The sequence below is a fragment of the Mesoplodon bidens genome (assembly GCF_964165515.1).
Source record: "Mesoplodon bidens genome assembly, chromosome: 15".
Classification (NCBI taxonomy): domain Eukaryota; kingdom Metazoa; phylum Chordata; class Mammalia; order Artiodactyla; family Ziphiidae; genus Mesoplodon; species Mesoplodon bidens.
Window position 1 is genome coordinate 12229298 of NC_138171.1, and position 21828 is coordinate 12251125.

Here is a 21828-nt window from a genome sequence, read left to right on the forward strand (position 1 = left end):
CCACTGCGCCACCAGGGAAGCTCTAAAATTTTTATTAGCTGTTGCCACATCATTTCCAAAACCATGGAGCAATTCATACGCCTACCCAAAGGAAAGGAGTCTGCTCATTCCCCAGCAGATTTTTTCAGTCTTTCCATTTGTTTGCCAATCTAATGGACAGAGGTGGGTAACTTGTTGTTTTAATTTGCATTTTCCCACCACCTTGTCAACATGCAGTTATCGGTGTTGAAACCCTTGCCAATCTGATGGGCAAAAAAGGGCATCTGGGTTTATGGGCATTTCACTGACTACTGTGATGAAACATCTTTTAGTGTTACCAGCCATTTGCTTTTCCTCTTTGTGAGTTGCCTGTTCATGACTCGTAATGTCTTTTTAGAGACAACTCCTTATCTTATTGAATCCTGCCATCAGTGCTGGAAAGTTGGTATTATTAAATTCATTTTGCGGGTAAAGACACTGAGGCTCAGAAAGGTGAAGTCACTTGTCATAGACACACAGCTGGTAGGTGGCAGAGCCAGCAAAATGGAAACTTGGTCTGTCTGACTGCAAAATCTAGTGCATAAAGCACTGACACGTGCCGGGACGGATTGCTTCTCCAGGAAAGAGTAGTTTCTTTGTTGCCGTTTCCTCCATACAGATGCTCCAGGGGAGTCTGTGTAGATGCAGAGGGGAACTCTCCTTGTTTTTCTGGGAGCAGCTCTGGGATGGGTATGGGAAGGCGGCATTTCCCAGTGTGGGCAGCAGGTGGCGATGTTGGGGAAGATTTCTCAGCTAGGGACTGGAGGCTGAGGTGCAGAACGGCCCTCAGACCTGGTTGTGGGCATGTGAGGCTATGCAGCTTCTTTCGAAGAGTGATTTGGTAGAACCTATCAACATATAAAGTACACATTCCTTTGATCCTGTACTTCCACTTCTTGGAATTACCCCACAGAAATGCTTGCATGTGTCTACGGATCCACAGATATTCATTAGCATGTCACTTGTTTTAGCAAACCCTACAAACAACCTAAATGTCCCCCGTAGTAGCTGATGAAATAAATTATGCTTTCACACAAAGGAAAACTATACAACTGTAGAAAGTAATGGGATATACTGCTATAGGATGAAATCTACTGTTATGAAAAAGGTGCAGAACAGAGGGTATGGGCAGTGTGTGTGTTTGTGTTTAAATGTGGGAACATTTATAGATTTTTGCCTCTGGGAAAGCTGAGATGGGATGGAGAGAATCTTACACCCATTTGAACTCTTAGAGTTTCTTTCTTTCTTTTTCTTTTACTATTATTGTTGGTGTTGTTGTTATTTACCATTTGCATGCATTATTCCTCCTCTGCTTTTAGAAATATAAACATTTTAAAAGAAAATTGACCCTTTTGGAGACCCTTAGACCACTGAGTCTGGTGCTTCTCATACAGGAGGGAGTTGGGGGGCAGTAGGGAGTTAAATAGAGCCCCAAGCTAAGCATACTGCTTCTTTCTGGAATAATCATTTCACTGGATTATTATTATTTATTTAAATATTGTTTGGGGGAAAGAAAGCATTCTTATATTAAAGAATCACAGGGTCTAATGCAAAAGTCAAATGCATTTTAAAGGTAAAACACAAGACTTTAAAAAAAAAAATGTCTCCGCTGGGGGCCTCTCTGAACTGTACCCTCAGGTCTCCAGTGGTCAGAGGTGTTTCCATGCCTAGGCCTCTTGCTTTACAAATGGAGAGACTGAGGCCCAGAGATGGACCGGGCCTCAGCCAAGCCCACACAGCATGGGACGTCTGACATCAAACCTGTTTCTCCTGCCTCTGACCAAGTTACCAGTCACATGAGCCGGCCAGTTCTGATTCACAGTGTTGAGTCGTTACACTGGGGCTGATGGATAATACCTTATAAAAATGGCAGCAATGTAGCAAGTACAACTTACCAAACCCCTGCCAGTACAGAGTGTGTTCTGTGTGTGATCTTTTGAGTCCTCCTAATGATCCTGTGAGCCAGGTTGCCTCCATTTTACAGATGGGGAACTGAGACTCAGAGATACAAAGTGCTTTGCCCAAGATCATCCTTCTAGGAAGGGGCTGAGCTGGGATTTCAACCTGGGTCTCTATGGCTGCAAACTGGGTGTTCGTTATCTCACAATTTATTATTATTTCTTACTTATAGAAATAATACATGAATATATCCTCCTTGGACTAATAATTTACTAACATTCATTAAGCTTTGTTTAATAATATAGCTAATGTTTATTAGGCCTGTGCTTTTGCCCACAAATGCATAGTAAGCACACTGATGTAGATAGACACTTTGCCTTTTTCTAACAATGTAGAGTAGCAATAGCTAACTCTTGTGTAAGATTTTGTGTATCCTGCACTGTTCTAAGAGCTCTCCAAATGTTAAGCAGATTTGATCAAATTGCTGCTATATTTTTTTTTACTTGTTTTGTTGCCAATCCAATGTTTTATTATACACCACCATCTTTGGTTCATTTGCCAAATGACATTCACATATCTTCCTGTTTTCTTAGTGGTGGTAAAATATATATAACATAAAATTTACCATTTAAACCATTTTAAGTATAAAATTCAGTGGCAATAAATAACCTTCACAATGTTGTGAAGCCATACCATTATGTATTTCCAGAAGTTCTTCATCATACCAGAAGATCTGTATCCATTAAATAATAACTCCCCATCTCTCCCTCCCTCCACCCCTATTAACCTGTATTCTACTCTCTGTCTCTATGAATTTGCCTATTCTGGGTACCTCGTGTAAGTGGAATCATGCAATATTTCTCTTTTTGTGTCTGCCTTATTTCACTTAGTATAACGTTCTCAGGATTCATCCACTGCTGTAGCATGTGTCAGAATGTCCTTCTTTTTAAGGCTGGGTGATATTCCATTGTATGGATATGCCACCTCTTGTCTACCTATTCATCTATATTGATGGACATGGGTTATTTCGACCTTTTGACTATTGTGAATAATGCTGCTATGAACATGGATGTATACAAGTATCTGTATGATGTGCAAATATTTTCTCCCATTCTGTCGGTTGTCTTTGCATACTGCATTGCTTTTGAAAGTCATCCTTAAAAGCTGTATTCACAGTGACATTCAAGACCTGCACTTGTGCTGTTGGACGTTAAAAAAATGCCAGTCATTTCTAAATCTGTGTTAAATTTCCCCTCCTTTTTTAAAAATTTTCATTTTATTTTATTTTGATTCTTTTCCCTCTTTTTTAAATTACTTATTTATTTTTGGCTGAGTTGGGTCTTCGTTGCTGCACGTGGGCTTTCTCTAGTTGCGGCGAGCAGGGGCTACTCTTCATTGCGGTGCGCGGGCTTCTCATTGCGGTGGCTTCCCTTGTTGCAGAGCACAGGCTCTGGGCACGCGGGCTTCAGTAGTTGTGGCACGCGGGCTCAGTAGCTGTGGCTCACAGGTTCTAGAGCGCAGGCTCAGTAGTTGTGGCGCACGGGCTTAGTTGCTCCGCGGCATGTGGGATCTTCCCAGACCGGGGCTCGAACCCGTGTCGCTTGCATTAGCAGGCGGATTCTTAACCACTGCACCACCAGGGAAGCCCTTTACCTCCTTTTGTTAGCAATCTCACCAGATCGGTCCTGTAAGTAAGCATCTAGAACCAGCATCAACTGAGGTGGCTTCAGCACCTCCTGCACCCTGCACCCTGCACCCACCTGTTTAAAATCTCCGTGTGCCTGGGCCGCACCCCCAGAGATTCTGATGAGATTGGTGGGGGTGGGGTGGGGACCTGAGCAGCCAGAGACTTAAACCTGCCTGGTGATGCTCCAGTACCTGAAAATTTGGGAAAGAGGAAAATCATGTATTTCAGATGAACAATTGGCCTCATTGCTTTAAATTGAGAAGTATGTCACCTGAAAAAGTGTCTAGAGGTTGAAGAAAAGCATATGGAGCATATTATTTGAAAACGTAACTAATGTACTTAAATAAGTTTTGCCTACATTTTACATCCTGTAATGTGCAGCCTGGTTTAGAGCCACTGGGTGGATGGACCTTCCTGAAACACTGCTTTGTGGCTCAAAAAAGTCAATGAGAGAGTTTCTAGTACTGTGGAATTTTGTAGCAATCCAAGCGACTCCCCCTTTTCCAAGGAGTGATTTTGGAACAACCAAATCTTATATTTGCACATATATATATGTCAATACAGCATCATCTTGTAGCATTAATACGATAAATAAATAAACATCTGACTTTATTCCTTCAATGGTCTGCCTGTGTGGGCCCAGTGAGGGCTGGACATAAAGGACTTCCTCATTGGTTTTCACTGCTTCACAGTTTTCCAGAATGTAAACACACCATTGTTTATTTAATGGTGTTTTCGAACTGGTGATCCGTGAGCCAGTTTAACTTGAGATGCTTTTGTGGCCTGCGCGGTGATTAAAAATTTCTTACTGAGATGCTAACTTTAAAACACATGAGAAGATTCCCCCTGAACATCTGGATTTCAGTTTCTTCTAGAAACCCAGCCTCCCTGGCTGTGCTGGGCTGGTCGGTGGAGCTGAGTGGAGCCACCCGACCCTCCCGCTGAGCCCCTTCCTGTCCCTCCTCCCTCATTCGCTTTACCTGCCTTTCCTGCAGGTAGTTGAGTTTGAGACCCCAGACCAACCTGTCCCCTCTTGGTGGTCAGTTTGGTTGTTACCCCTGAGTGATGCTGTGCTGAGTGTGCTCTCAGGGTCTCCCCGCCCACGTGGGCTGGTGTTCCTCTGGGATCAGACCCCAGGAAAGGAGAATGTGGCTCCCTGTTCCCCCTGCTGTGCTGAGAAGCCCATTCATTTAGCAAATGTTGATGGAGTACCTCCTCTAGGCCAGGCCAGCATTTAAGGGCTGGGTGCCTGTCGCCTGTTTCCCACAGGAACTCCCCATCCCCTGGGGTGACACCTGGAAGACCCTTGGCCTAATGGGAGGTCAGGGCTGTGGGACCCTGGGCTGGAGGTGGATCTGTAACCCTCATCCTCTGTGCTCCGTCCCTGCAGGGGATAAGGACCAGGTGTGCAGGGTCAAAGGTCGCCTGTGGAAGCTGTTGTCCCCCGCCAGGCTGGCCACTCGGGCCCAGCGGAGCAAATGGCTGGAGAGTTACCTGCTGCACCTGGAGGAGATGGGCGTGTCAGAGGAGATGCAGGCGCGGGCTCTGGTGCTGCAGCTCTGGGCCACACAGGTGGGTGTGTGCAGGTGTGGACGTGAGGTTGTGCATATGAGTGCTTGTGTGTCGTGTGTGCACTCATGTGCGTGTGTGCCATCAGGCACATGCCTGCGAGTACATATGCATGTGCCTGCATGGGCGCTCACATCTGGGTGCATGTAGGTGTACATGTGTGAGAGTGTGCCACTGTGAGTATGGCTGTGGGTAGGTGCACACACACCCAGCTGTCTGCCCCAGTTCCCTGACACTCTTACCTGTCAGACAGTCTCATGAACAGGATCATTCATTCGATATATTTTTTTTTAATTTGGAAAAACATCAAACTTACAGAGAAGCTGTATGAATAGTTTAATGAACTCATATATACTTCACCTTGATTCCCCAGTTTTAAACATTTGACCACATTTGCTTTCTCTCTGTCTCCTACTGTGCGTATCTTATTGAACCATTTGCAAATTAGTTGCAGACATCATGATTCTTTGCCCCTAATTACTTCAGCATGCATCTCCTAGGAGCAAGAATATTCCCTTACATCATCATTTGATCAGCACAGTGATCAAATTCAGGACAATTAACCCAGATACAGGATCATTATCTAATATACAGTCCACATTCCAATTTTGCCAGTTGTCTTAATACTATTCTTTATGGCTCATCTTGGTCCAGCGTCCAACTCAGGATCACACACTGCATTTAGTCATTCTGCCTTTTTAGTTTTCTTTGATATGGAACAGTTTTGGTGCCTCTTGTTGTTTTTCACGACCTTGAGATTATTGAAGTATGCAGACCAGTTATCTTGAAGACTCATTTAAAAGTTCCACTGAGTACTTACCATGGACCTCAAAAACCCTGCTTTGTGTTGCTTTTGTTTCAGCCAGGGGCAGGGGTGGGGCAGACATCAGGGAAAGAGATATAGGGTGATTTTAGATGCTGATATGCAGGATATAAAACAGGGTCATGACTAGATAGGTCCTGGGGGTCTACTCTGGCCAGGGTGGCCTCTCTGAGGAGGAGATGACTGAGCTGAACCCTGGATGATAAGAAAGATCTAGATTTGGGGACTTGGGGGAAGATGTGGAGATAGAGTATTCTAGGAAGGGGAAACAGCATGTGCAAAGGCCCTGGGGTTGGATCATGCCAAGTGTTTGGGCAACAGCAAGGAGTTGAGTGTGGCCGAAGCAGAGTGAGGAGGGGTGGTGGGAACGAGGGCAGAGATCATGGAGGGCCCTGTGAGGCCTAGTAACTAAGGACTTGGGATTTTGTTGTGGGGGAGGTGGGAGCCCTGGCAGGGTTCTGAGAAGAGGAGGGACAGAATCTGAGAGGCAGGGACACCAGTGAGGAGACAGTGGTGGCAGGACCAGGTGGTGGCCATGGAGATGAGGAAGAAGTGGATAGATTCTGGAAACCAAGGGAAGACAGGGCCAGTGAAGCTGGTAAAGGACTAGATATTGGAGTGAGAGAAAGCAGGGCTGAGGATGCTGCATCTCCAGGCCTGGCTGCTGGCCTCGCCCCAACGCTGAGCCCCCTCCTTCTTTGGGCCCCACCTCGGCAGTGACAGTTACACAGGCTGACATTTCTGGGTAATTCCTCTCCCATTGACTTACGACTTACATTTAGTTTTTACCCAGAGCCATTAACTGTCCTTGCAGGCAGAGGCTGGGAAGGGTTGGGGGCTGGGTTTAATCAGCAGTTGGGGCCCCATTAGTGTCTAATAACATATTGATGGGCAGTGACTTGGGACTCCAAACTGTCCCCAGAATCCCCTATGGAAATGACCTCTGTCAGCAGAACTGGATGCTGGCCTGGGGGCTTGAGTGGCAGCAAGCCCGGCAAACAGCCTTTGGCGGGGCCAGGAGAACTGGGCAAGGGTAGGGGTCAGGGTGTCCTCTGAGATTGAGTTGTTGGCAGCGTCCAGAATTCAGGCAGCTGGAAGACCCTTCAAGATCTCGAGTCTTTTGAGAGTAGGGCCAAGAGGCTGGGTTGCCCAGTCGTTTGGGGCATAGGCTCTGTGAACAACCTGCCTGAACTTGGATCCCGACTTTACCACTTCTTGGCAAGTCAGTCCCTTCTTAGTGCCTCGCTTTACTCCTCTGTAACACAGAGACGGCAAGACCTTCCTCAAGGCATTGTGGGGAGGACGAAAGGAAGCAGTCCATGTAAAATCCTGTAACTGTGCTTGGCAGGTAACTAGTGCTCAATAAACATATTCAAGAAATACTTAGTGAGGGCCCACTGTGCGCCAGGCACCATTCTAGAAGCTGGGAAGAGAGCAGTGAGCAGAACAAAGACCCCTGCCCTTAAGGAGCTGACATTCTGGTGGGAGAAGACAGACAATTACTAAACACGTAAGTATGTAAAATGTATTACAGATAATAAGTTCTATGGAGAGTGGATAAAGCAGGGAAAGGGAATGGCGGCAGGAGCAAGGAGGGGCTGCTTTTTTGAGTGGTCAAGGAAGACCTCACCAAGACGGTGACAACTGAGCAGAGCCTCAAGGCAAGTGAGAGAGTGAGCCATGTAGCTGTGTAGGATGGGGGAGGGGTGGGCAGCAAGCACAAAGGCCCTGAGGTGGGGATGAGGGTGATGCAGCAGGGAGGTAGCAGGTGCCAGACCATGCAGGACCCTGTAGGCCATGGGGAGCACTTTTTTTTTTTTTTTTTTTTGGTACGCGGGCCTCTCACTGCTGTGGCCTCTCCCGTTGCAGAGCACAGGCTCCGGATGCGCAGGCTCAGCGGCCATGGCTTACGGGCCCAGCCGCTCCACGGCATGTGGGATCTTCCCGGACCGGGGCACGAACCCGTGTCCCCTGCATCGGCAGGCGGACTCTCAACCACTGCGCCACCAGGGAAACGCGATGGGGAGCACTTTTGGCTTTTCCTCTGAAATGGAAACCCTTTAAAGGCTCTGAGCAGAGAAGTGACATGGCCTGCCTTCTGCTTTAGAGGGGTCATTCTGGCTACATTGCTGAGAATAGACTGTAGTGGAGGCAAGGAGACCAGGGAGGAGGCCACAGCAATATCCAGGCAAGAGAGGATGTTGCTGGACCAGAGGGCAGAAGGGAAAGTGATTGGCTTCTGGACATATTTCCAGGTAGAGTCAACAGGCTTTGCTCTTGGATGGGACATTAGGAGAAGATGTCAACCAGGATGACTCCAGGCTTGGGTGTGAGCAGCAGGAAGGCTGAAGTTGAGGAAGATGGTGGAAGGAGTGACTTTTGGGGGAGAAAGTCGGGGGTTTGTTTGGGGCATGCTGAGCTCTAGGTGGAGAGCGGGCAGGTAGGAGCGCCTGGAGAAGAGAAGAGTCTGGAGTCCAGGGTTAAGGTCCAGGCTGGACACATTGCGGGGTTGACAGTACAGAGATGGTTGTTCAAGGGTGGATGGAGAAGCGGGCCGAGCCCTGGGCCTCTCCAGTGTGGGGGTGGGAAAGATGAGGAGAGCCAGCAAGGGAGCTGAGGAGCCGTCAGGGAGGGGAGCTCGGAGGGAGCGCCACCCAGAGGCCGGCTGCGGAAAGTGTTCCAAGGGGTTGAGAAATGGTAGCTGGGATTGCTATTGTCAGATCCGAGTGAGGAATAATCATTTCAAAAGATATTATTGAGCGCTTACCCTGTGCCAGTCACCCGACCGAGCACTTTACAAACATCGTCTCACAGGATCCTCGAAAAGGCTCCGTGAGTCCAGAACCCCAGACCTGGGGTCTAGGCTGATGGAGGGGTCAGGGGGGCTCCAGCATCCAGGGACTAGAGGAGGGCCTGCTGGGCTGAGATCCAAGGTCCAGGCAGGGGAAGAGGCTGGCTCTTAGGGGACGTGGGTTGGGTTGGGGTGGGCTGAGTGGGCGGAGGGAGGAGAGCTCCCCAAGGCCCGCCCCTGGGGGCCCGTCATGGTCCGGGCTGCTCTGCCAGCTCTGAGCTGTCAGGCAATGGGCGGCTCTGCTGACCACGGTAATGCTGGGACTGACGCCGCTAACTGTCGCGGCCCCATCAGTCAAGTTTCATTCTTCTCTTCCTTCTCCACATCTGCCTTGGCCTCAGCAGCCACGGCTGCAGGAACTCCTGGGTGGTCCTGACCAGGGGGAGGCGGACTGTGGGAGCTGCACGGGCACGGGGTTTACAGATGCTCAGCTGCTCAGTGGAGATGATCGCGGTCGTGATCGTGGAGGCACTGCAACGTGAGGATGAAAAGCAAAAGCAGTGTTTTGAGTGAGACAGACTCGGGTGGAATCCCAGCTCTGCCACTGACTAGTTGTGTGACCTTGAATAGATCACTTCTCTTTTCTGGGCTTCAGTTTCACCATCCAAAAAGAGGAGGTAATAATAATAGCTGTGCACAGAATTGGGTTTTTCCCCTCCAGTAGTTTCATTCTGAGATAATTTTAGGTTATAGAAGAGTTGCAGAGATAGTACAGAGAGTTCCCAGATACCCTTCACCAGCTCCCCGCAGTGTTAACCTCTTACAGAACCACCGTGCATGTGGGAAAACTAAGAAATCAGCATTGGTACATTACTATTAATTGAAAGTCCATACTTTATCCAGACTTCCCCAGTTTTTCCACTACTGTCCCTTTTCTCTTCCAGGATCCAATCCAGGATCTACTTTGCACTTAGAGTATTCTTTTATTCCCTTAGAAAAAAATTTTAATCACACAAAAAAGAAAATAAATGTAATCTGTGATCTCCCACCCCTCACTTCTGTGTTCTCTCACGCCTCAGATGGGCTTTCCCAGGTGGTAGCAGTTACCATGGAGGAGGGATTCTTTCTCCCGTGAATTCCAGCACAAACCCCAAGTCTGATATCCACTGGCCCAGCCCAGGTCACCTGTCCCCTCTGAGTCCGTCACTGACTGAGTGGCCCAGGCTGGGGTCACATGGTCACACCTGAGGTCTGGAGGGGGTAGTTTCACCCCAGACCATCCACTGGACTTCACATGAAGTGGAGGTAGTTCTCCGAAGGAAAATGGGCTGCTGTTACCCAAAGGCAGGGGAGTGGTGCGGGGCAGGCAGGGCTGCACGTGTCCCCACTCCAGTTGACTGACGGTGCGGAGAGGAGGCCACAGGGTGGCGCACGTGAGCCGCTGAGCACCGGGTCTGGCTCACAGTGCACGCCCCCTGGAGGTCAGGTACCGTCGTTCACAGAAAAGGTATAACAGAGCACAGGCGCTGCTGGGTGGTGGACTTTGGCTGCAGTGGGAGGGAGGGAGATTAGACAGAAGTGTCCTCTTGGGTAAACTGAGGCCACGTCCTGCGGGAGAACACTCAGCTTCCAGGGTAGTGGACTAAAGATCTCATGGCTGTGTGATCATACACACACGCACGCTCACACATCGGTGCAGCTGGGCGGAAAGCAGTCTCCGTCACCTCCCTAACTTGCCACAGCTTCTTCCTGAAAGCAGAGTTAACCGAGCAGCCTTGTTTCCCACTCCTGCTTTGTAATTAATGAGTGGTGGCCCGCATCTGACCATCTGGGCAGGTAAAATGGCCTTGGCACTGAGTTAACCCAAAGCTGAATTATTTATCGCCTGCATTCCCCTGGCTGTTTAAGTGTTGGACAGCAAGTGACCTTGCTTGTTTCAGCCGGACCTGAGGCTCTGGAGGAAATCTCAGAGAGAGTCCAAGGCCTCCATCGGTTCTCGAACCCGAGGGAAGGGCTGGTGAGAGAGGGAGACCACTTCTGAACACCTACCGTGTGCTCAGCCTGTGGGGGTCACTCATATTCCTTGTGGTCGCCCCAGGAGTGGGCACGTATTTATTCCCATTTTACCAAGAGGGAGGTTCTGAAACCCAGAGAGGGGAGTGGCTTGTCCAGAGTCACAGGAAGTGGGCAGCTGGGATTTGAACCCAACTCTGCCTGGTCCTGGTCCTGATCCTGGGCTGTGCCAGCCCACCTCCAAGGCTGCCTTGGAGGTCCCCAGCCCAAAGGAACATCGATGTTTATTTGACAAATACCACTGAGCCCCCCACAATATGCTGGGCAGTGGGGAGGGGCGAGGGCGTGCTTAGTTTTCCTTTTCAGTAAGAAGGTGTGATAACGGTGCCTGCTTGATAGGCAGATTGAGTGAGGGCACCTGGCACCTCTAAATTCATGGTAGCTAAAGAGAAAGAAAATCTGTTTCACCATCACTGATGCTTTGTGCATTTATTTTCTGCCTCTCCCCCCTCCCAGCTTCTGTCCCAGAGGAAACCTCAGTTGCCAGGTTCTTGAATCTCCTTCTAGAGATGGTCTGTGCTGCTTCATATATATCCCTCTTTAAACGTACACACAAATGGTAGCACGATGAGGCCCTGTCCCGCATCTTGCTCCAGTGCGTCTTGGCTACTGTCCCATATCAGCACGGACAAAGTCAGCTCATTTTTAGCAACCTCTGGTGTCATCATCCTATGGATGGATCATCATTTATCACACTGATCTCCTATTGAGGTCGCTTCCAATCTTCTCCTGTTACATCAGCACCGTGAGAAATATCCTTGTGCAAATGTCCTTGCGTCCATGTGCAATAGTGTCCGTAATAGAAGTTCTGGGTAAACATGATACTTGATGACTCCTTAATATTCCATTATTAAGATTGGATAGGATAGTCATTTATGGTAGACAAAAATCTTCCTCCAAATCGAGGTTAATTGGTATTCCAACCATATCTAGAGTTCATTTAAGGATAGCCCATCGTATCTTAGCCACATGCTGAATACCGGAGTATTAAAATATTGAGCCAAGGCTGAAGTCTTGGAGCAAGAAATTTTATCCTTTTTCCTAATTATTTAACTATTGGGAAGTTTTACATAATTTTTGCTCAAGAAACTAATAGCTTTCACAGTCATCATTGATTATTGCTGCTTTGCTATATATGCACACAATACTCAAATATTTGAAAGCAAACATTCAGATTTTGTACCAGTTTCTTGTTGTTGAATAACAACCAACCACAAAAACTCAGTGGCATACCTTGATGAGCGTTTATTTAACTCACCTGTCTGTGGGTCTGCTGGGAGTCAGCTGGTCTAGACCAGGCTCGGCTGGACAGCTCAGCTCTGCTCATCTTCCTCTTGGGACCAGCCAGCTAGCCGGGCAAGTAGAAACCCACAAGGTCTCTTAAGGCCTAGACTTAGCACTGCTGTTCTGTCAATTCTACCTCGTTCTATTGGCCTAAGCAGGTCACATGGCTGAGCCCAAATCCAAGGCGCTGAGGAAATACACTCTGCCCCTTTAATGTGAGGAAGTGCAGAGTCACATGGTAAGAAGCATGCATGCAGGGAAGGTTGGGGAATTGGGGCTAAGGATGCATCCATCCTTAGATGTTAACAGTAATTTGAACTGATATACTTTGTTCTTTTTACTGACATTTTCGCTGATTAGCTTTGGAGGCTTCCTGTGTGACCTCAGATCAATGATTTTGCTCAAGGTCAGGGATGCCAAGGGTGGCCTTGAAGCAGGCATTGGGCTAGGCCAAAGCCACAGAGCATATTTGGGCCATGTCCTGAGGCTGAAGATAGACGTGGGTCATCAGGAGTGGGAACCCAGGCCTCCCGGCCCCAGTGCCTTGGCCCAGGCTGTGTCTATGGCACAGACTGGTCAGCTCTCAGCCCAGCTCTGCGCTCTTGATGGTGTAACGGGGGCTCCTTCTCATTTCAGGGGAACATGGGTCCTGCTGCCTTCTGGCTTCTGCTCTTCCTCCTCAAGAATCCCGAGGCCCTGGCTGCTGTCCGTGGAGAGCTTGAGCCTATTCTCTTGCGCGTAGAGCAGCCCATTTCGCAGATGACCACCCTCCCACAGAAGGTTTTGGACAGCATGCCTGTGCTTGGTGAGACAGTCAGACCCTCCAAGACAGCCCCAAAGACCAGGGCACCATGGGCCCCCAAGCCCTCCCTCCCCGTCATGAGTTCCCAGCGTCCAGGGTCCATCAGTGTCCTCGGACCTAGGGTCCCCCTGGGCCTCCTATCTTCGTAGACCTGCCATCTCCATGCCCTGGTCTCCACTACCCATGTTTCATGGTCTCAGTGGGAGATTTTTTGTTGCAAGTGGCAAAAAAACTAACTTAAATGGGCTGAAGCAGAAAAGGGACTTCATTTGGGGCAGGTAACTAAAAAGTCTAGAGGGACTGCTTCAGGCACAGGTAGATCCAGGTGCTTTAACAATGCCATCAGGTCTTTGTCTCTCTCCATCCTCAGCTTCATTTTCCACTGGGTTGACTCCAGTCTCAGGCTGGCAAGATGGCTGCCAGTGGCTCCAGGCTGATGTGTTCCCGGCTCTGGGAGGGTGTGCTTCTCTGCAACCTTCCTACCCAGAGCCCCAGGAATGTGTCTCTTTGGCTCTCTTTGAGTCGTGTGCCCATCTGGAGCCAATCATGGATGCTCTGATTAGCCAATCACAGCCCAATCCCAGGTGTTGGGAGTGAAATCAACAGCCCAACCCCTGAGAGTGGGGGAGGGGATGGTCCCCAGAAGAAAGCAGGGAACTGTTTCCAGAAGGGGAATGTATGCTGGGCAGGCAGGCACAACCAATATGGATAGCCCTGCTCTTTCCCTAGCCTCCTCTGGTATCTCCCTGGAAGATACCTTCCCTCACAGCTTCTTTTAGGGTCAGACCCAAACCTTCATGTCCAAAGTCTCTGAAGACTGCAGCAATCACATCTCATCACTTGGCCATTTTGGGTCTTGCTTTGTGATGGTGGGCAAGTCATGCACCCTCTCTGAGCCTTCCCACCTTCCTCTGTAAAATGAGAGCTGGGGGTGGCATTCGAGTGGGGAAGAGGACAGTGCTGACCCCCCCTTTTATGTGCCCTGTGCAGACAGCGTGCTGAGTGAGAGCCTCAGGCTCACCGCTGCACCCTTCATCACCCGCGAGGTCGTGGTGGACATGGCCTTGCCCATGGCAGATGGGCGGGAATTCACCCTGCGATGTGGCGACCGCCTCCTCCTCTTCCCCTTCCTGAGTCCCCAGAAGGACCCAGAGATCTACACAGACCCAGAGGTAAAAGGCGTACCAGGGACTGTGGGGGAAGATGAGTGGCTTCAGGATCTGTCCTGTCTGAGTGGCAGCCAACTCTTCTCTTTGTTTGCTGTGGAACCTTGCCCAGATCACTTCATCTCTCTGTATCTCTGTTTCCTCACCTGTGAAATGGACCTCAAAATAGCACCTGCCTCACAGCGTTGTCAGGAAGATTAAATGTGATCATGTAACAAAGATCTTCGTAGCACCTGGCACACACTAAGTGCCTTGCAGGGAAAAGCTGAGCAATTTTCCAGGCTGATGTGTTCCCGAAAAACACATCAGCAATTCCTGTTTTCAGAATGTTATAATGTCAGCTTCTCAGCGCTTTTACCTCTCCCTGGAATTTGAGATGGGGCAAACTTTTACAATTTCTAACAGATTTGGATGTTTACTGTGTGCCAGGTTTTGTGCTGTGCATCCATGCATCCATCCAACCATCCATCCAACTATCCATCCATGCATGCATCCATCCATCAACTCACTCTTCCACCTGTCTATCCACTGGTCCATTCACCTATCCTTCCACCCATCCTTCATTTAGCACCCACTCTGTACAACAAAGCCTTATGCTCAGATACAATCTTCACATTACCACTCTACAGTGTAACCAAAGGAAATTGGCATTCTCTTTTTTTAAAATAATTTTAATTTCTTTTATTTTAAATTGCAAAAGTAATATATACTTATAAGGTAGAACTATAGACATATATATTTAAAAGTAAAAATTTGTCTGCATTCCCCTTCCTCTCCAGTTCCACAGGGTTCTCTAACAGTGGTTGGGAGTGTGTCCTTTAGATAATATTTATGCCTTTACAGACATACACACAACACACTCACACACATGTGAATAGGCAGGTGTGTGGTATAGGATCACACAATAGATACTATTCCAACACTTTCTTTTTTCACTCAACAACAAGTCCTTTTATTATTTTTTAAAATTAATTAATTAATTTGTTTTTATTTTTGGCTGTATTGCGTCTTCGTTGTGGTGCGTGGGCTTCTCACTGTCGTGGCTTCTCTTGTTGTAGAGCACGGGCTCGAGGCGTGAGGGCTTCAGTAGTTGTGGCTCGTGGGCTCTAGAGCGCAGGCTCAGTAGCTGTGGCGCACGGGCTTAGTTGCTCCATGGCATGTGGGATCTTCCTGGAGCAGGGCTCGAACCCGTGTCCCTTGCATTGGCAGGCAGATTCTTAACCACTGAGCCACTAGGGAAGCCCTCAACAACCAGTCTTAAAAGTTCTTTCCATGTCAGCACACACAGACCAAGCTCAACATTATAAATAGCTGCCATAATTTTTAACCAATTCCCTATCAGTTGAGCTTTACATTATTTCCAGTTTTTCTCTCTTACAAACAAGACTGTGATGAACATCCTCATACATTTTTCTTTGTGCATGCCTATTTTGGGGGTGGCATCAGAAGGGGACCTTCTTCCTATTTCAGGTATTTAAATACAACCGATTCCTGAACCCTGATGGATCAGAGAAGAAAGACTTTTACAAGGATGGGAAGCGACTGAAGAATTACAGCATGCCGTGGGGAGCAGGGCACAACCAGTGCCTGGGGAGGGGTTACGCCATCAGCAGCATCAAACAGTGAGTACCGGGCACGGGGAGCCGCGTGCCTCATAAATTCTCTTCCCTGGGCCCCAAGAGCCTTGGCCCTCAGATCACAAACAGATTGGACCAGGAGTTATGACATCCACCTGTCCTTCTGTCCAGCTGGGTAACCTTCTGAGCCTCTGTTTCCTCAACTGTAAAATAGGAGTACTGATCATACTACATCCCAGGAGTGTCGGGACAAATGAATTGGACCTTTCTAGGTACTTTAGCCACTGCCTGGCTTATTGTAGGTATTTAATAAAAGTTATTATTTGTGATTACTAATATTACTGTTATTAATGTTTAGGCATTATGCTAGTGAATGGGCACATTACATTAAGCTTTTGGCCTCAGCTTTCTCCACAGTAAAATGGAGATAATAATACAGTTAGTTCTGCTCTAACGCTTCATGTGCATTCCTAAAAATCCCTGCACCATGGGAAATCACAAAGTAAAAACCACAGGATTGTGGGGGATATAGGGCTGGGGCCCAACCCTCAAAAACTTCATCAGTGACACACACACAAAAAGATATGCACCTAGGAAAATACAGTAGTATAGGTTTACACATGTTTTGTTTTGTTTTGTTTTTTGCGGTACGCGGGCCTCTCACTGTTGTGGCCTCTCCCGTTGCGGAGCACAGGCTCCGGACGCACAGGCTCAGCGGCCATGGCTCACGGGCCTAGCCACTCCGTGGCATGTGGGATCTTCCTGGACTGGGGCACGAACCCATGTCCCCTGCATCGGCAGGCGGACTCTCAACCACTGCGCCACCAGGGAAGCCCTCTCCCAGTGTTTCTTACAGATGAAATGACCACAAGCAAATGTGAAATTTGTGTTACGCTTCATTCGTGCCCTAATAGATCGATCCCACTGGAACAAATTCACATGTTCAAAACAAGTGTTGCAGCAGAACCGACTGAAGTTCCCACTCCATAAAGTTTTTGGACAGATAAAAAGAGATAATGGATATGAAATGCTTAGCACAGTGTCTGGAACTTAGTGTTCAATAATTGAGCTAATTTGTTATTATTTTTATCTCACTTAATTGTCATGATACCTGCCAGGTGGTCAGTCTGTCACTGACTCCAGAGGTCAAATCATTCCTCACGGTCAGGCACCTGGTGAGTGGAGGTGCCAGGATCCAAATCCAGGTGTGGGTACAGATACCTTCCACCCCCCCACCCCACCCATATAAACTCACCCTCTACCATCCTGCAGCTTCAGAGCTGGAATGGATACATCCCGCCTTGTTGACCTTCTTTGACCAGATGGGGAAACCGAGGCCCCGAGTGGGAAGAATCACACGCCCTTAAGAGGCAGAGCCCGGGGACTTCCCTGGTGGTCCAGTGGTTAGGACTCTGTGCTTCCACTGCAGGGGGCATGGGTTCGATCCCTGGTAGGGGAACTAAGATCCCATGGCCAAAAAACAAAAGGCGGAGCCCAGGTGTGCGCCCAGCGCTCCTGCCCAGAACGTTGACATTGCCCTGTCCTCATCTTCCCTCTTTTTCACTCGTTCAATAAGATTAAAGAATCCCTGCCATGCATTCTGTCCGGCATTGGGCACCTGGGTCGCAGTGGGAGCGGGTGGTAGAGTCCAGGGTGCTAGAGGATCCAGCCTGACCTTTATTAACACAGGTGGTGGTAAGATAAGGCAGGTGGGACCAGTCCACATCAGGTGGGGCTGCCACCACATTTAGGGGCCCACTGATTACATCATCATGTGGTTTGTGTACTTATTAGGACAGCTTTCCAGAAGATGGCAGTAAAGAGTGCCTGCCTGCTCTGGCAAAGTTGGTATATTCTAACAGTTTTCCCCAGACAGCGGTAAGAGATCTGGAGGGAGGGGTGCCTGCTTCTGATCTCACGAAGGCAGCTGTGGCTCAGCAGCAGCCCTGACGAGGCAGACAGTTCCAGGAGTTTGGTGGGGGTCTGGGATGAGTATGGTGGGAAGAATCAGGAAGGGTCACTGTCCGTGTTCATCAGAAGCTAGGCTGTGCTCTGCTGCGTCAAACGACCTCCAAGTCTCTGGCTCGTGTAACAAAGGTTTAGTTCCCACTCACACAGTGTCGGCTGTGGGTTTGGGGGGGCTCTTCCCCTCCGTGCAGGGACTCAGGGGCCAGGATCTTCCCATCTTCCCACTCCATCATCTCAGCATGGAACCCACACAGCTGCCAGGCAGTAGAGAAAGCTGGAGAGTCAGGCACTGGCTCGGAAAGGCCTTGGTGTGGAACTGACCCACGTCACTCCTGCCCCCAGGCCGTCAGCCAGGACTCGGGAGCTCCCAGACTGGTGAGCAGGGAACGCCTGTGCTGTGCTCTCTCGCCCTCCTTTCCCACTTTAAGCAAAGTGAGAGCTGGGGTGAGACCCGGGAGGACGCCACTGCTTTCCCGCCTGACTCCAAACAGGCCTCCCACTCTCCCCGTTCACGCCTTCAACACTGTCTCTCTGCAGATTCGTGTTCCTTGTGCTGGCGCGCTTTGACCTGGAGCTGATCAGCCCGGACGTGGAGATGCCCTTGTTTGACCTCAGCAGGTACGGCTTCGGGCTGATGCAGCCGGAACATGACGTGCCTGTCCGTTACCGCATCCGGCCTTGAGCTCCGGGGCAGATGGGACTCCACGCACCCAGCCTGACCCTAGTGGCCCAACGTTCTGTGCCTGCGTTTGGCCTGGGTACAGAGCTTTGAACACCCAGCGGTGCCAAGCGTGATCCCTTGCCTACTGTTTTTCCTAGAAGGCTGTGTCTGGGGGAGGGAAAGAAGGGGCGTGAAGAAAAGACACGAAAAGCTCTGCGGATTATCTGCTGCAAAGGTTAAGTTCCAAAATGAGGCTCTTTCCGCTCCCAGCCCCTCTTGCGCCTCTCACCTTTACGATACCCACTAAAGCTCGGGCAGACGGGGCACAACTAGGAGACCCCACTGCTCTGCCCCCAGCCCCCACGGGCTGCCGTCCAAGGCCCTGACAGTGGTGCGGGCCAGACCCTAACCAGTCAGAGCAGATGCTGGCCACTAAAAGGCCATTTGGGGCCTAGCAGTGCGTCTGTTGAAATAAACTCTGTCCCCACATTTTTATTAAACTACCTGAAGCCAAAGAGTCTCTTACAATATCTGCTTTCCTAGGCACCCCACTTGCTAGACGCTTCCCCCATCTCTCCGTTCACACCGATCCTTGAGAAAACGCTGGAGGGTTTCCCGATGCTGGTGCGTCCCCGGTGTGGAGTGGGGGCAGCCTCCAGATGATGGGCTCTGAGGACCAGGCTTCCCTGCGTTATAGTTATGGGCTCCGGACGGGGTGGGTGTTCCCAGTGCTGGGACTCACGCAGGGAGTTAGCAAGACACGGCCCCGACTGGATGGCCCCAGTGAAAGGAAGCGGCCAGGGCTCCTGGGACTGGTCAAGCCAAAGAGGAGGCGTTGGTTTCCTACATTCTAGCTTAGAAGCTCCAGCTGTGGGCGCTGTCCAGATTGCAGGCCTGTTTTGTTTGTCCTACATTTAAAAAAAATACATTACTGTTATCTTGTCATCTTTGGGAAAGTTGATTCAAAATGTCCAGCTTCTCTTGAAAACTTGAAAGATCTGTCCACACTGGGCCCATATTCCCAAGGGCAACCACTGGCCAGAGCTCAGTAGCAGCTGCCTCCCTTATCCGGGGCCTGTGGGCTCTGGTTCACCAGGATTTCTACTTGGTCTGCTTTTCTAGTCACAGCACCTCCTGTCCCCCGAAGACACCCAAGTTTGAGAACCCTGTTCCTACTCTTAGAGGTGATATTGTAGGAGGTGGTGGGAACCCACTGATTGGTTCTCAGACCAATGGTCCATCCTATCCTGGGTGCACCACCCTTTGATCAAACAGATCAGTGATGAAAACTTGCCCTTGCATCAGCTTTCGGAAAAAAAAAAAAGATCAAAAAGAAAAATTGCCTGGAAACTTCTATTATGATGACAAGTAGTATTATTAATATTAGGTCCTGTTTATTGAGGACCCTCTAAATGCCTGTGACAGGAACAGTAGATATAGTATTTCTACTTTTCACGGCATCTCTGCAAAGAGAGGATGGTTATGCCCTCCTTATAGTTGAGGAAATGGGCTCAGAGAGGTGAAGTGACTTGCCCAGAGTCACACAGCTTGTAAGCTGATAGAATTTTGCTGAGAGAATTTTGCAAACAGACTTACTGTCCCAGTAGCAAATGCTAGATGGGCGGCTCTGTGCTCTTTGGGCTCAATGGGGTGGTGGAGCGGCAGTTCTTTTTGGCATCAGAGAGCTGACAGAGCCAGAGACACCCATGGGTGGATGCATCTCATGAGATGTGGACACGCATACACACACATAGCTAGGTCCCTGTAGCTTTAGCTGGAGCGAGAAGAGAGGACCTGAGATCTCTGAATGTTCCAGGGGCTAGTCTCTTCTCAGAGCGGCACCGGGGCTTGGGGGCTTCCCCGGCCCTCAGCCTCCAGGCGGCCCCAGGATTCCCAGACAGGCACTGTGATTGGCAGGAGGCGGGATATCCCCAGGGAAACCCATCTTCACGCCTGGGTGACCCCCACTGCCTCCTGCTTCTTAACTCTGCAGGAAATCAGGGCTGGCAGCCTCCTGTGGGAGGACGGAGCCGGTTTCCATGGCAACCCTCAGCTGCCTCATCCTTCCTGGCTTGGAAGGGAAGGGAGGAGGTCGGCAGAAATAGCTCCAGGAAGATCTCTTGTACGTGGCTGCTACCCTGATGTGCTGGGGAAAAGCCCTTCTGATTTCCCCCTTCCAAATCAGGGCTGCTTTGTCACTGAGACTAGATTCTCACCTGTGTTCAAAGAAGGGCCTTTTCCCTTTAAAGGTGACACCTCCTTGGAGCCACAATCATTAGGAAGAGACGATTCTCCCACCAGGCAGCTCCAGCTGGTATCAGAGATATTGAAGTACAGCTTGGGAGACAATGCTTTAAACCCACCTTTGTTTCAATCTTTATTATTTTTTCTTTCTTCTTTTAAAAAATATAAGCTATAGAGAAAAGAGGGAGCAATGAGTGAGTTAGCTCCTTGCTACAGGTTATTTAGGAAGGTACCCAGATGTCATTGTATTTCTTCATACCTTGCTTTAGAATCACAAAATTGCAGGACCTATGTCACAAATACTCTTAGGTTGACATAATGGAGCGTTTCTTTACCATCATCGTGATTATTATTTTTTGCTATATTTTGTATTGTTATTTGCCAGATATTTTCCTTTAAACAGTCTCATTTTTTAAACTTAAATTTGTTTAAAAAGGGGACTTTTTTTCCTCTGCCGGTAACAACATGTATCGCTTGCTGCCAGAAATAGAAAGTGACTGAAAAAGAAATCTGCTGGGGAGGGGTCCTCTGTGCTGGTGTCACCAAGGCTTGGAGCCTGAGCTCCGTCTCTTCTCTGTTACAAAATGAAACAAACACATGTTTGAGTGGCGTTAAGGCCACGCCAGCACCACCCTGAGACTCTGTCCATGACAGTCACGGGGTGGGGGGAAGGGAGAAAAAGAGGAGTAAGCTGCCCACCACATGGGTGTGCATTACGCCTGGTGCGAGGGCTGCCCAGGGTCATCTCCTGCCACCAGTGGGTCCCGCCCACCGTAAGCTGGGGACATCCCACCTGCCCATTCTCCAGATGGAAAAACAAGCTTGGAGAGTTGAATCGTCTGGCTCAGCGTCACTGATTTGGATGTTTGTTGTTTCTTAAAGATGGTGTTTCGTGAGTAGCAGTGATTATTCCACCTTGCTGTTTTAACAAAGAATTCTATTTTTATATAATATTGTCGAGTCGAAATGTGCTGAAATACATTAAATCACCCTTGTTTGTGGAACTGCCTCTGAGTGTGATTCAGATTGAGAGTTGGCTGTGTCCAGAATAGCGAGGTTAGCACCTGGGAAGGGAGCACAGAGTCCCTATGTGCCTGGCTCTGGGACAGGGCCTTTCACGGACAGAAGTCACACCTCCAGCCACCCTCCAGACCATATATTATGATCTCCATTTTTACAAAGGAGGAAACTGAGGGTCAGAAAGTGAAGTGGCTGGCCCAGGATCTCGTGGTTAATAAGTAGTAGACACGGGATTCAAATGCAGGC

At 49.2% G+C, this 21828-nt stretch overlaps 1 protein-coding gene across 3 annotated transcripts in view; it reads left to right on the plus strand.

The window, feature by feature from the left end:
• Positions 1 to 21547, plus strand: part of PTGIS (prostaglandin I2 synthase) — a 45093-nt gene extending 23546 nt beyond the window's left edge. Inside the window, exons 6-11 of one of the 3 annotated variants that reach the window (XM_081255199.1) lie at positions 4995 to 5176; positions 12781 to 12949; positions 13937 to 14118; positions 15583 to 15734; positions 18195 to 18275; positions 18862 to 21547. In XM_081255199.1, coding sequence (XP_081111325.1) covers positions 4995 to 5176; positions 12781 to 12949; positions 13937 to 14118; positions 15583 to 15734; positions 18195 to 18275; positions 18862 to 18877 — 782 coding nt within the window. In that variant the 3' untranslated portion in view covers positions 18878 to 21547. Of the gene's footprint in view, positions 1 to 4994; positions 5177 to 12780; positions 12950 to 13936; positions 14119 to 15582; positions 15735 to 18194; positions 18834 to 18861 lie in introns of those variants that run through there. The other 2 variants (XM_081255198.1, XM_081255200.1) reach the window with 2 other exon arrangements.
• Positions 21548 to 21828: the final 281 nt, after the last annotated feature.